General features: G+C 51.0%; 1 protein-coding gene across 2 annotated transcripts in view; it reads left to right on the forward strand.

Moving 5' to 3' along the window:
- LOC135828439 (uncharacterized) overlaps positions 1-15,810 on the forward strand; it is a 26,563-nt gene continuing 10,753 nt past the window's right edge. The window contains exons 1-6 of one of the 2 annotated variants that reach the window (XM_065340889.1): positions 1-1,740; positions 2,973-3,473; positions 10,624-10,768; positions 11,218-11,400; positions 12,983-13,650; positions 14,124-14,352. In XM_065340889.1, coding sequence (XP_065196961.1) covers positions 263-1,740; positions 2,973-3,473; positions 10,624-10,768; positions 11,218-11,400; positions 12,983-13,650; positions 14,124-14,352 — 3,204 coding nt within the window. In that variant the 5' untranslated portion in view covers positions 1-262. Of the gene's footprint in view, positions 1,741-2,972; positions 3,474-6,142; positions 8,442-10,623; positions 10,769-11,217; positions 11,401-12,982; positions 13,651-14,123; positions 14,353-15,810 lie in introns of those variants that run through there. The other variant, XM_065340890.1, reaches the window with a different exon arrangement.

The following is a 15,810-nucleotide window of genomic DNA, read 5'->3' on the forward strand; positions in this document are numbered from 1 at the left end:
TAAAGCCCGCCCGGCCCTAGACTAGTACAGTGCGGTGAACCACCAACACACGTACACGGCCCGGCGTACTTTGTGGAATACGAGGAGTTTCTTTCCGCTTTCCGCCGTCAGTAGTAATCGGAGAAGTGACGGCTGCACACCAAACAGCTTCTTAGGTGTGCGAATGATCGAAGAGAGTTCCGTGGTGAGAATCTTTTTCAACGTTCCAGTCCAGCTCGGAGTTGAGGAGAATTTCTGAAGCTCTCCGAGGCAAGGAAGAGTCATGGTGTCTTGGGCCACCTTCGTGGTTCTGGCGTCCGCCATGGCCTGTTCGGCGCAGAAGTGGAAAGATGACGATGACAGCTCGCCGATGGCATGGTGGCCTGACAACAAACCATGCGACCATCAGGATGATTGCGTTCAGGACTACATCAGCCACATGTACCGCAATATCTACGTACGCGGTATCGGCGACGGCAGCAACTCCTCGAGTGGGGGCGACCAGTTCCGAAAGTTCACCCCAGCGACGGCGACCTTCCCGAATTTCACCGGCCATTGCATGCTTGAGAAAATCGAGCGAGAAGAAGAGCGATTGTCCCGTTGCTCCACGCCAGATGCTCCATGCGACAGTCTTTACGACGCATTGTCGCTGCTACCCAAGATATGCCCTATCCGATTGCTGCAGCCATCGGCCCGAGGACTGCCTACGCCCGTGCGAAATGGCTCCACTGTTATCTTTCTCATGGCACGAAAAGCGCACGGCTGTCGCGTGGCGGCGGGAGCGGAGCGGATTATTCTGCAGGACTCGGCCGTGATTTTCCTGAACATCAGCCTTCATCCGGATTCTGATTGTTCTCACGCTATTCTGCACTTTGCAAACACGACGAAAACGCCGCATGGCGACGGCGAACGACCGGCCGAGTTCCAAATGAACCAGCCGTGGAAAGCGAACATGGTCGTCTTCCCTTGGCGTCCGTACGGGGAGAGTGACAGGCAGTCGCTGCGCTTTGCCAGCGACTACAGTAGGAGCCACCTGCTGTTGGTGCGCTGTACGGATCTCATCATCAGGCGTGTGGCGTTTCGCCAGTCCATACATCCCCTGGATAGTGTTGTGACTGTGATCGAAGGCATGCATATCATATTCGAGCACTGCGCGTTCAACTCGACAGTGACTGGTGGGCACGCGGTTGCTGCAATGAACAGCGAGGACTGCGCGTTCATCGACTGCACCTTCGCCCGCACGCAGAACAGAAGCGCCGCCATCTCAACGAGCGAGGGCGGCTCCTCGGGCGGGCGGTTGCAGCGCGAGTTTTCCATGCTCATGATCGTCTACAAGGCCAATCTCATCTACGAGTCCTGGTCGCGCAGCACATGGCGCAACCTGCCCGCCCGGCTGAACCGCTTCTACGACCGCACGTGCCTGAACCAACGCAAGAAGCACTTCACGCGAGGACGGCCGATGATCGCCTTTTTGGAGAACAGCTTCCGCGACGTGGACGTATCGTTCCGCGGCATCCGCCCGCAGGTCGGCGAGCCTGGCAAGACAAACGGCGCGGCTGCCACTATTCGAATGCTCGGCGGCGTGAACAGCACCTACGTCATCTTCCACAAGACTAGCTTCACCAACCTGCGCGCCAACACGGTGTCGGGTGGTACGATCGTCGCCGAGGTCGGCGGGCAGGAGACCAGGAATGAGCTGGACGAGTCGCAGTTGGAAGCTCACCGCTGCAGTTTCAACAGCATCAAGTTCCACCATTGCAGGTGAGTCTTGGCACGAACAAATAGTTCATGGTAGCCAAATCTCTAGCTACAGTCACACCTCGCTTGTCCCGTCCTCTTTTATCCGGATCCCTCGCCATCCGCAAGAAAATCTCTGGTTACCGAAATACAGCATATGCCATGCATACATACAGTATGTGTGTTCGATTATCCGGTTCCCTTGCTTATCCGGATATTTTCTTCTGGAAAACGGACGTGTGCGGTTATGCGAGGTCTGACCGTATCAACTACTATAAAAATATTTAGATAGCAATTAGTGCACCTCCCACCGATTTAGAAGCAGCATCAGCACCTTGATCCTTGAGGATGGTGGCGTTCCTACGGATATGGAAAACTCTGTCTAACTGAGCGAAACACAAACTGTGAATTATTTTTTATAGTTCCATTGAGAATCGATCGTCGACGGCTCCATTTCAGTGCTGAATGTGTTACCATCCATGTGTATGTTCTTCTCTTGAATGCCTTCAGTTGCACCAACAATGAAGCCAGGGTTCTAGCCAAAGGGGGTAGGGGGTGCCTCCTCCCCCCCCCCCCCCCCCCCCTACTCTGTTTACCCCCCCCCCCCCCGCCCTGTGAAAAAGGGCCGCCTACTACTCATTTTCCGATTTTGATGTTTATCATGCAATCCAACGAAATGCAGTCGAAAGCCACTATTAGGTGGTTCATAGAGGCACATTTGTCTGGGGCGAAGTCGGGGATTCACCCCATACGTTGCATTTAGCGCGGCAAGACAATATTGGAAAGTAGAGAAATGGGATACGGAGTAACTGTTTCCGATGCCCCCCCCCCCCCCCCCCCCTACTATTTTGTACCTGGCTAGAACCTTGGAAGTGTATATTATGATGCGGATATGCCTGAAAACTGCAAGACAGTCCACCTAATCTTCTTGTTAGCCTATCATTTTTGGACAATCGCTGAGTTTGCGACTCGTTATGATAACATGCCGTACAATATTTTTATTTTTTATTTTTACAGAGACCACTTAAATGCCAAACATGAGATGCAACTAGGGGAAGCACGAACAACCTGAATCGTGGCAGTGGTGGTGAGGTTTAGGGAGCTCCGCCGACCTAGGGTCTCAACTTCATGGCCACCTAGACGCACATTTAGATTGCAAACACTGGTAGTGCGTACAGAATCGATCGTCGAGGGCTCCTTCTCCGTGCTGCTTGTGTTACTGTTTATGTCAATGTTAATCTCTTCAATGCGTTCAGTTTCACCGACAACGAAGCGTATCTCGGTGGTGCGGTGCACGTCAACTTCTACGGCAGCGCCACGACAACGAGAGGCAACGGCATGGAGCTGCTGAATTGCACGTTCGTCGGCAACCGCGCTCTGAGCCAGGGCGGCGCACTGTACGTGCACTTCGCCACCGAACTGCAGGACATGAACACGATCCTCGGCGAGGAGTGCAGTTTCCGTGGCAACCGCGCCGGCGCACGTGGCAAGCGGAACCCGGGCGGTGCGGTCTACGTGCGCGCTCAGTCTCGTCTGGACATGTACTCGGACGAGAGCAGTCTTCACCCGAGCCCGCCGCTGTTTGTGCGCAACTACTCGACCGAGTCCGATCCCACATGTCCCACGCGTCACTATCGTCCCGAGGAGCAGCAGAATGCCACCCATACGGTGCGACTCATCAATGCCACTTTCCTCGACAACGAAGGCCTGGGCGCCGTGTTTAATCACATGGCGACCCTGCTCCTGCGTGGAGCGACGTAAGTTATTTGCGGTGATTCACACGCACACACACACACACATGCACGCATGCATGCATTCATACGCACACATTCACTCTAACAAACACATGCACACACACACACGCACGCACACATACACGTATGCGCGCGCGCGCGCGCACACACACACACACACACACACACACACATATACACACACACACACACACACACACAGACACACACACTCTCCCTCTCTCCCTCTCTATCTGTCTCATGTACGTACGCTGTTGTAGAAGGTATTGGTCATCATTCATAGACCACATCATCCCACGTATCCTAGTACAGTCAAACCTGTGACTAACGACCACCCCTTGGGGCCAGAGAAAGCGGTCTTTAGTGGCAGGTGGTCCTTAGTTAGAGGTTTGCACCGCACAACCATTAATTTTATGAATGTGAGACCGTCCGTGCCTGGCGAAGTGGTCTGTAGTACCAGGCTGGTCGCTAGTCACGGTGGTCTTTAGTCACAGGCTTACTATTCATAAAATCTCCTGTGGAAGGCAGGCCAGAGATCTGGTAAGACGGCATTAGCGCCAGTTCACATGATAAAGTATTACAAAAAACCGTACCATACAACGTACTAGTCGGTGCCTGTACTCTTGAATCACGTTTGATTATGCATGTCAAGACTCACGCCAGACTCGGTTAGAAACAGTCTTGTCAGCTTCCGTAGAAGCGTCGCCACCCGAAAGAAGCAGGTTTCATAGATGCATGGGAATTATGCCGGGGTCTGCCTGGTCAAAGGTAAACATCCTCTGTCGCTGATGTACATCGACAATCACAAAATTAACGCACTCACATCTCGTTTATCCGGGCGGTCTGGGACCAGACACTGCCACTAACTTTGAAATGTATGCAACTCCGAATCACATACATGTTGACGAGGAAAGGCCATAGATATGACACGTGTCGTCACTATTTCCACAGGAAGTGACAAACAAGTAGTAATATATGAAATAAAAAATATTTCCACTGAAGCTCGCACAAAGAGTGCCTGCCCGGTGGACCAAAGTGCCCGTAACTTCGGGGTCCGGATAACCGACGTATGAGTGTCATTGGCAGTCGTTTGACGAGCCAGCAAATGTTGAATAAATGCAAATACAAATACAAATAAGTGTATTAGTGTTGCGCTGGCAGGCTGAGACACGCTTTATGTTTGGTCCAAGCCTACCTAGCACAACAGGAACTGATTTGCGTCGCTCGACTTGGCTGCCGTCATCCGGTAAGGTCCCTTGCAGAAAGCAGGGAAGCACTGCGGGGTGGACGTGATCGGATCTGCTCACGTTTACATAAGCACATGTGTTTGGCAGAAGTGTGTATGGCGGCACCTCGACCAAAAACACTGTTGTCGCGTCAGGAACGTGATCGGAGTATGTCATGATGTGCACATGTGCTATACAGACGTGTGTATACAAAATAAGTATGACCGGTGCCTATGTAGATACACTGCAGACTGTCCCAGGAACGTGATGGGAGCATGTTTATAAATATGCGCATGTGCTTATTAGCATGCAGCGACGTGCGTATGCCGAAAAAGATTGTGTGAGTAAAAATGCCTTGGTAGAAACTATGCATTGGGGCTCAGGAACGTGATAGGGAGTTCGGTAACACATGCACATGTGCTGTACACAATTGGTGTGCAAAGAACTGCTAACCGTACTGTGCACGTCAGCAAAGACCGGATACCCTTGACATTTCCATTCCGTCACTGAGAGTTTGCTGAACATAGTAATGAAAATTAGCCAGCTGAGGTCTTCCATTTCGTCTTGCAACCAGCTGCTTTCCTGCTTGCTTGAAGCCCACTGTGTATCTTGTGAATATTGATTTTTAAAGCAATTCCACTGCTTGGATTGCTACCTCATGTGTCCTATGGAGGAAGACCGTTGGGCATGTAAAACGGTAGTGGTTGGCACAGGCCCACGCGCACGCACACACACACACACACACACACACACACACACACACACACACACACACACACACACACACACACACACACACATGCACACACACACACACACACACACACGCACATGCACACACACACACACACACACACACACACACACACACACACACACACACACACACACATACACACACACACACACACACACACACACACACATTCTCTCTCTCTCTCTCACACGCTTTTTACCATAAACTGGTCACCTGGATCTGCCCGTGAGAGATTTGTATAGCCACACCCACATGCACTGACTCGCAGTTTTGTTGTTGTGTTGATTAAAACTTGGCTTCAGCACGTATACCACCCTTTCCACAACTCACCTGGTAAATCAATATTGGCATCACACAACTGTTCTGAGATGTCTGGTTTTCACCTGGTCACCTAAATTGGTGTCGCTGTTTGCCAGAAGAGTCAGAATTACTACATGTGGCTATTGTGAGATTTGTCCTGTAAGCGGTTTAGCACCTCCTTCCTTCCTGATGTGGAATGGCCACGCTTCGACAGCTGGTCAGCACTTGTCCCTGTGGTATATCAACATTGTGTTTGCCATAGACCTAGCAAGGCATATCAAAATTTCCCTCGGCAATTCAGCTGGCCAAGCCCCGATCCTATTTGGGAGAAATGGTCAGCAGTTGTCCCTGCTGTGTATCAACATCGTGTTCGCTACATACCTAGCGCCTTGGCACGGCTTATCAAAACTTCCCTCAGCAATTCAGTCGGCCAAGCTCGGATCCGATGCAGGAGAAATAGTGCAGCTTTGCAGCATGTACAAACCGTATTTCTGATCTAGACAGTTCTTTTTTCTTCTCAGCGCTCGACCTCTAGTCGACCGTTTCTTCTTTCGTTGTCGCAGGCAAGCCTGGTTTTATGCCATGCTCGTGCTGCCCTGTGTAATTGTACATAGTTTGAGGTGGGCTTGGGTTTGAGCTGTGAGGGGACGCTGCCGATGTTGTACTTGTTGTTCATTGTCTGAGGTGAGCTTGGTTTCGGGCAGTCAAGAGACACTACGGGGGCATCCTTTGCGCTTGCAACAAGATGGCGTCGATGCAAGTGAAGTCTAGTTGCCTAGCTGTCTGCTGGCTTGCAGTGCTAGCTGCTGCTTCTCTGCCCTCGGTGCAATCGAGCTACTCGCACAACTGCACCGAGGACGAGTGGTACGATATACGCGACTTTGGCTCCGAGGAGCTGGACATCTACGTGCACGGCGTGGAGAGTGCACTAGGCAACCAGTCGGCGGCGGTGGCGGTGCCGAAGCCGCGTTCTGCCCGCGCTGTGCTGAACGGCACGGACATTGATGACGACGGGGAGTATCCCGAGGACAGGTTGCCCGAGTGCGGTCTCTCGCGGCGCTCGGCGTGCAAGAGCCTCGGCGCGGCGTTCCACCAGGTGCCCAAGTACTGCGTGCCCAAGCTGACCACTCCGTTCCCGTGGGGCGTGCCGCGCACAATCGCCAAGTGCGAAAACGGCTGCATAACCCGGGTGATACTGATGGCACGGAAGCCGAGCTGCGAGGTGGTGGTGGGCGGCACGAACCTGACCATTCGCAACAGTCGCGAGCTGATGCTGCACTTTGTCAAGGACAACGAGTCGGATTGTGAGTACGCGACACTGGTGTTCGATGACGCCTTCACGCAGAGCTGGGTGGACGAGAACGAGGACAACCTCACGTTGCACGCCAGTCTGGAGATCAGAAATTCCAGCAACATAGCCTTCAAGCATGTCAGAGTCTTGCCGGCCCGCAATCGAACTGCCTTGGCTGTGATCGATAGCGTTCGGGTCACGTTCGAGGACGTCATCTTCGAGTCGGACAACCGCCAGCACTCCCTGGAGATCTTGAGCTCCATCGACGTCCACATCTACAACGTCACGTTTCGCAATTTCACCCGCGAAACGTCGGGCGGGATGACTAACGATACGGCTGCGTCGCACGGACAAGCTCCAACAGGTGGAGCGCCGTTGGACGATCCGCCCACCGAAAAGTCCAAAAGCGCACTGTACATATCACACAATAATTCCATGCTATTGAGCGACACTGATATCTGGATGGCTGTCAGTGGGTTTCGCTACGTTTGCGAAGAAATCGAAAAAGCCATCATCAGCAAGTGCGAGGAGCAGAGGAGAGAAGAGTTCACGAATGGCCGTCCCTCTATTTTCCTTCTGAACGTAACCTTCTGGGGACTCCAGGCCAGGCGCGTCTCACTTGAACAGGGCTCGGGCCAGCAGCAAGCGGCCACCGAGATGTTATGGCAGCAGACGGGCACGGCGGTGGAGGCTCACTTCCTGGACCGGACCAAGACGGCCTATGTGTTGTTCAAGAACTGTGTGGTGCAGCACGTGTCCCTGGAGGCCGGGGTGTTGCACACGTCGCCGGTGTTCGTGCGTTACGCAACCGATAAACCACCACCGGCAAACCTGCACGGGCGCGTGCAGAGCGCCGTCTTCTCCAGCGAGCTCAACAGCGTGGAGTTTGAGAACTGCGAGTTCACCGACAACGCGGGCTACCTGGGCGGCGTGCTCCACGTCAGCGTCGAGGGCAACCGCCGGCTGACCGTCTTCAACAGCCTGGCCGTGAGCAACTCGCGACTCCTGCGCAATCGTGCCGTGCTGGAGGGCGCGGCGATATTCGTTCACATGACCGGAATCCTGCAGGCATCCAACATTGTTGTTATCAGCCGCTGCCGGTTGGAGGACAACATTGCCGGCTCTCACGACAAGCCTACGGCCGGCGGGGCTCTGTATCTGATGTCTGACAGCCGTGCCGACAAGCAGCTCAACCTTAAGTACCGCCTGGGGCGCTGGTTTCCCGGCACGTACGCGCCGGTGAGCGGGCGCTGCGATCCGCGCGCCCGCTCCTATCGCCCCGCCGAGATCAACCACGTGCGCTACAGCGTGACGCTGGACAACTGCGAGTTCATCAACAACGTGGGCCTGGGCGCCGTGCACAGCCGCGTGGCCCAGGTCTCCTTTGAAGGCAATACGTAAGAACATGAAGTCACTCGTTTGCAAATTCTAATAAGTATTCAGTTCCGAGTGGAGGAGAAGGAGAGACAGAAAGAGAAATAGAAGAAGAAGAAGAAGAAGAAGAAACAGAGAGACAGAGAAACAGAAAGAGAGACAGAGGGAGACACAGAGAGACCTACATGAAGAGATGGAAAGAGGAACAGACGGAGAAACAGACAAAGTCAAACACAAAGAGAAACAGAGAGACAGGGAGAGATACATATGGAATCAGGGAAACAGAGAGATACAGAAAGAAAGGGGACAGATGAAATGCTGAGAAGGAAACGAGGAGAAGAAAGAGACTCGGTGGATACATGATGACAAAGCCGACTGTTCTTTCTTTTTCTCAATTTTTGCACCTTTCCAATCCGCTTCAAAGTGAATAAAGGAGGATGAAAACTACATCAGACTGCACCGACACGAATGTGACAGATATAGCATACAGGCCAACCCTTCCGGTTTCCCGGGAAAATCCCGGATAGTCACATTTCTGTCTGACCCAGGTTTTTCCTGAACCCTCCAGTGACTCGCCTCCAAAGTCCCGTTTTTCCCAAAAATATGTACGGTGCGCTCTCGCACTTCGAACTCTGCACGGTACTTTCAAGACCTGACCAGCCTAGCCTGCATGATCTGCACCGACAGGTGCGCTAGGCACCCGCCGACTGATCGAATGGCACTGCAGGGTGGAACTATGCTGCGCGCACAGTCGGAATCCTGTGACGTCGACCTTTTTTTGGCGGGAAACCTCTTTTTCACGTTTTTTGTGCCATCCGGGGATTCTGCATGTCTTGTCAAGGGATTGAGATTTAGTGGTTGGTCAGTATGCTATAGGCTGTAGCAGGTGTTGGTGATCTAACGCAAGTGAATGATAATAACAATGATCCTATGAAGCTAACAAGAAGCAGCTTTGAAGAGTGCGTTCCACCAACGGTCGGTCAATTCCCATGCCAAAAGCCCTGCGCCAAATACAGCACGATACACAGTATGTGAAGAGCCGCAGCGAACGTGCCAACAGCTCTAGGGAACTGCAAAGCACTACCTACTGTGTGTTCACTCTAAGTCGCACCTTTTTACACTTAGCTTCCAGGGCAAGGAAGAGGGTGCGATTTACAAGTACTGTTAAGTTTGACATTCTACGCACATGGCAATATTGGAAAAATGTGCCTGAGCCTGAAAAATGGGGGTGCGACTTCCAGTCGAGTGCGACTTCCAGTCGAGTGCGACTTATATTAAATCTGGGAAATACGGTAAACGAAAGGCGTAATCAAGGCTGTGATAAGACAATGGAGGCATCACCTAATGGTCTGGCCCAAGCTACTATCAGCTTTCTCGTATCGCGTCCACTTGACATGTCTCACACTACACATCATGACAAGGCAAATGGCCAATCATATCGAAGAGCGCCTTGATTCTTCAGGGTGGTGGCGTTTCTACCGATTCGGGAAACCACTGTACGGCGGAGTCTAATGCGAACGGTGATTTTTTTCGGTGGATAGCGTTTTGAGCTTATCGCGTGTCGCAGCTTAATACAGAGTGCTTTGCTGCTAGTGTCGTTGGCACCTTAGCTGCCACTCTTTGTGCGGCGTGTATCGCGCACTTAGTTTGGCGCTGGACTTTTGGCGTGTGAGAACTGACGGACTATTGTCAGAATGGGCCCTGTATAAAAGGTAGTCCGTGTTTTAATAATAGCTTGGTAGCCTGATTGTCTGGACGGGTGCTGACCCGATGCTGAAACTTTAGTATACAGAGAAACAGAGCTGCTTCAGATTTACAATGCCTTTTGTGATTAAAAAAAATTTTTGGTGGCCTGGCACGAGGAAAACATGGATGCAGTGAATGGGATTTTCGGTCTTTGACCACATGCTGGTGAGCTGATCTACTCACCTCCTACTGCTTTAGGAGCTGCATCTGCGCCTTGATCCTAAGGGTGGTGGCATCCCTACGGATGTGTTTTTTTTGTGATGAATGGAGTCACATGACCCACCTTCCACTTTACAGCTGCTGGAAGCTTCTGGAAGCCTCAAATGTCTCCTCAGGTGAAAACTCCTCGTCTGACTGGCTAGAATTTTCTCAAATGACATCTGAGCTTTTGACTATTGTGCACTGTAGAATGACTTGCGAATTTCTTGTGCAATGTTTGTGTCCTGCTTTTCCACTTAGTACGTTTCTCGGCAATCGTGGCAGCGCTCTCGTTGCGATGAACTCGAACATTACCATCTCGGGCCGCCTCAAAATGGCGAACAACTCCGGGCAGATTGGAGCGGCGATGCATGTGGCTGAGTTTGGCTCTATAAGGATGACTGGGGTATGGCATGCAATGGTCACGTGTGTCTCTGTGTCTGTGTGTCTGTCTGTCTGTCTGTCTGTCTGTGTCTGTCTGTCTGTCTGTCTGTCTGTCTGTCTGTCTGTCTGTCTGTCTGTCTGTCTGTCTGTCTCTCTGTCTCTCTGTCTGTCTGTCTGTCTGTCTCTCTGTCTCTCTGTCTGTCTGTCTGTCTGTGTCTGTCTGTCTGTGTCTGTCTGTGTTTCTGTGTGTGGATGTAGGTGAGTATGTGCATGCATTCGTGCACGCATACACGTCAGTTCTAATGGAATAATGACTGCATGTAGTTTTTGTGCATTGTTCACAATGCCTGTACTTGGTTATGTAGTTTAAAGGGGTCAAGTGTGCAGACTGTAACGTATTTGGCCCATTGGGCCTTGGTTCAAAAACTTTTTTGTGGATTTCTGTCCTCTGTTGCTTTCCCCTCGTTGCAGGTGGACGTCGATCATTTCATCGTCGAGAACAACTCTGCTACAGCAAAAGGCGGTGCCTTCATCGCGGACATCGTCTCCTCTACCCAGTCGAATGACGAGAGGCTGTTACACCTGGGAAGAAGTCGGCAGCTGTCCCAATGTCCTCTCCAGTTCCCCAAGAACCTTTCGTACGGCATCGTGGAGGTGAATAGTCGCATCGTATAACTTATTCAGTAAACCTTGCAAATACCGGCCATAGACAGTGCATGAGAAATGTGTCGTTGAGCGTGATGTGGAATTATTATGCATTTGAGTGGCCTTTAGGTCTGAAGATCGTGTCGTGTTGCCATCTATTGTTATATTCAAAGTCGGTATTCACTGAGTTGGCTGTAGATCTATCATGTGCTGTAAAGCGACAAACTTTCGCGGCGTGCAAATTTAGCGCTTTCATAAATTGGACTGGTTTACGATGAGAAACACTTGCTATTCTATCTCTTTAGTCGGATCTTGTAGTGTCTACAATCAATGTACGGAAGGGTTTGCGGCGATTTTATTCGCGAATGTGTGATGGTCGCGAAAATAGCGAAATTTGATCTGTAGCGAACGTTTCTCACTTTACAGCAACCCTTGTGTAGATTTATTGTACTTGCCTTGTGTGCGTTGAAAATGCTGTTTCAACACCTCAGTTCCACACACCACCTCTCCCCCCCCCCCCCCCCCCCCACACACACACACACAAACCATAATGTTGTAGTTGTAAGTCTAACATTACCTCTCCATCACTGCATCAGCTCAACCGCCACCACTGGACTGCCTTTTTACACTCTTTTTATTGACGAATAAACAAGAACACGGAAAAGGACTACATCTTGACAAGACGACAGGCCAAAGACTAGCTCACACAGTTTCGCGCATGCGCACAACACCACCAACCAATGACGCGTGTCCACAGCGACCAAGACGAAACAAACACGTGACACCAAATCTACCACAATATCCCGACCAAAAAAACACATACCGTCCTCGGTATGACCAAATAAAACACAATACGCAGAGACACGCAACCGCAAACAGCAAAAGTAGCCACAGGACCAACGCATGTAGCTTCCCAGAAAAAAACAGGGCAACCAAAGCCAGAAGAAAGAAAGAGAGGTGAATGTTTTAAAGAGAAGAGAAGAAACACTGCATTGCTGTCTAGCCACGCACACACAAAAAAACACAGGCTAAACCTAAGCCTAAAAACCGATGAGCCCTGCCCATCCACACAACGCCAGCCCAACCCATGACTGTCACCGAAAAAACAAAAATAAATAAAATATGACTGCCTTTTTACACTCTTTTTATTGACGAATAAACAAGAACACGGAAAAGGACTACATCTTGACAAGACGACAGACCAAAGACTAGCTCACACAGTTTCGCGCATGCGCACGACACCACCAACCAATGACGCGTGTCCACAGCGACCAAGACGAAACAAACACGTGACACCAAATCTACCACAATATCGCCGAATGCGCTCTGCACCACAATGGACTGGAGGCATCCCTCCGATTCTCTTCAGTTCTGTAGTATGTGGATCCAGCCTTGTCACTTTCTGTAGCTCTCTCACCATAAAAGCACGCATCCCTCACCCCCAGCCTAAACTACTCCGTATCATAATGGACTGCAGACATCCGTCTGAACCCCCTCCCCCTCCCCCCCCCCCCCCCAAATCCCACCAAAGACACACTCAATCACTTCGATATATATGTGAGATTCTTTCTCTTACCGGTTATTCTCTCAGCGACTGCTGCTGACAAACAAGGTGAAGGCCCTCGACCAGTCCGGCTTCTACGTTGGCAGCTGGCAGAAGTGCTTTGGCATTCTGTCCATCATCGACCATCCCGCCAGCAGCACAAACAATCATACACTGGACTTCTGCACGCCATTCAATATCTTCGACGGATGGACACTGCCCTGTCAGGGCGAAGACACGGACACGGGTGAACTGGATCAGCAAATGAACATCACCAGGAAACTGAACACCGGGCAGATCAACTGCTCCGACTTCACCAAGGTCGTCCAGGCCTGGCTGAAGTCCGTACGCGCTCTGGATCTGCACGCAGTGCTCACGGAGCTGGGCGTCGGCGACGATCAGGGTCTGAACAGGACATCCCAGTGCCCTCGCCGCATTAGCAAGCCTCCCGACTCGGCCGTCCTGCGCAGCGCGTTCCAGCGTCCGCTGTCGGCATTCGTCAGCCGAGACCAAGCGCCCATCTGCAAGTCCAAGTTCTCGGACTCCATTGTTCTGAACGAGCTGGATCTGTACAAGACCAAATTCTCTACGGACGCCGCCTGGCTGTTCTTCAACTCGACGACAACAAGCTGCTACAAGCGCATCGGGAACAAGGTCTGGTACTTTCGTGGAGATTGCCAGCGTACACAGATCTACCAATTTGCTCAAAGCTACAAGTAAGTGACTCTGGGTCAGAGTTGCACGTAAGGGTCTCTCTGAGTGCAGGAATAGTATGAGAAACCAACTTTGGCTTTAAGACCATTTAATGTTGGACCGTCAGAATGCAGTGGATACCAAAAACAGTATATCCATGGTCCAGTCGCATTGCTGCAGGGGAAGACATTTTGACAAGAAATGTTTTCTGGTTAAGGGAAGGAGTTGAAAGGGAATTTGTTTTGTTCGGAATGGCATGACAGCACATTACTGTTGTGCGGCGAAGAACGACCAGGCTGGAATTTTACCAAGCACAGCATACCAATGCATACACAGTGACTCAACTGTGTATAGACTATAATACGTGAACTTAAGAATGGTCTACGCTAGGAGGCTGCCCTCTCCTCCAGTTCTTCGGCGACCGACACTGCTGTAGTCAATCCTACAGTTACGGCTCATGCTGCATTCTTCCTTCTTTCTTTGTTTTCATCCCCAGTGAGTCGAGAAACAGCCTGCAGTTGCTGAGCAGCACGGACTTCTCCTTGGTGGGCCTGGCGGTCAAGCACTACCGGTTCCGCGCCAGCTCTGTTCCCGTCTTGCCAGGTCCTCGCCTAACGCTGACACCGTGGAGCGATGCCCTGCAGAACTCCGAAGACGCGTTCGACCTGCACATGGAAGACACGGACGAAGACGTGCCCAACGACAAATGCGCGGAAGAGAAAGCTGTAAGAAAAGGGATCTATACTTCACGCCTGGTTGTTGGGTATTGTTTCATAAGGAGAGCTATGAGCAATAGCTTCATACACCAGGCGTATAGCTCACTCTAGACAGCGTAGACGGCCACCACACCTGCAAGTGGCTGCCATAGGTATTCTATTTTATTCCCGTAGCTATGCAGAAGACATGACTTCAGTAACGTCTGGCGCTAGCCAGGGTCAACACAGCTTTAATTCCCGTAGCTATGCAGAAGACGTGACTTCAGTAACGTCTGGCGCTAGCCAGGGTCCACACAGCTTTAATTCCCGTAGCTATGCAAAAGACGTTACTTCAGTAACGTCTGGAGCTAGCCAGGGTCCACACAGCTTTAATTCCCGTAGCTATGCAGAAGACGTTACTTCAGTAACGTCTGGCGCTAGCCAGGGTCCACGCAGCTTTAATTTGGTATTTGTGTGTTTGTTTGTTTGTGTCACGCCTGGCGCTATCCGTATCTGACGGCGAAAAAGCATAGGATGTTATAAATTTTTCAATTCTCCTATTATTTTTTCAGGCATATCCTGGGATTCGAACCCGCACTATCGCCCTACATGCATTCCCCCATACACTTTGCATTCATACCCATTCTTCCAAGTTGCTTCACGTTATAATCTTGCGTTTGAAAGCCCTATTTGAATATTGCGGGCAGCTGTATGTGGCCAGCTGTGTTTGATGGTACGGTACGGTACGGGAGACGGTGTCGTATTACCCTCGATCGTACCTGTCCCGTACCTATCCCCTACCGTACCGTGCCATCAAAGACGGCTGGCCACAATGCATATTCAAATAGGGCTTTCAAATGCAAGATCATAATGTGAAACAACTTGGAAGAATTAGTATGTACGCGAAGTGTATCGGGGGATGCATGCAGGGCGCGCGCGATAGTGCGGGTTCGAATCCCAGGTTATGTCTTAAAAAAAGGATTTTTTTAAAGAATTTATAACATCCCTATGTTTTTTTTTGTCTAGGTCATCAAGGCAAAAAAGCATAGCGTAGGGCCCTGAGCTTCCAAGCTCTCTCGTTTGGTGTTTGTTTGTTTGTGTCACGCCTCGCGCTATCCCGTAGCTGTCCCGTACCGTACCGTACCATCAAACACAGTTGGCCACATACAGCTGGCCGCAATATTCAAATAGGGCTTTCAAACGCAAGATCATAACGTGAAGCAACTTGGAAGAATGAGTATGAATGCGAAGTGTATGGGGGAATGCATTTAGGGCGATAGTGCAGGTTCGAATGCCAGGTAATGCCTGAAAAAATAGGAGAATTGAAAAATTTATAACATCCCTTTTCTTTTTTTGCCGTCATCAAGGCGGTAGACGGTGTCGTATTACCCTCAACCGTACCTGTCCCGTACCTGTCCCGTACCTGTCCCGTACATGTCCCGTACCTGTCCCGTACCTATCCCGTACCGTACAATCAAAGACGGCTGG

Source organism: Sycon ciliatum, chromosome 12 (genome assembly GCF_964019385.1).
Source record: "Sycon ciliatum chromosome 12, ocSycCili1.1, whole genome shotgun sequence".
NCBI lineage: Eukaryota > Metazoa > Porifera > Calcarea > Leucosolenida > Sycettidae > Sycon > Sycon ciliatum.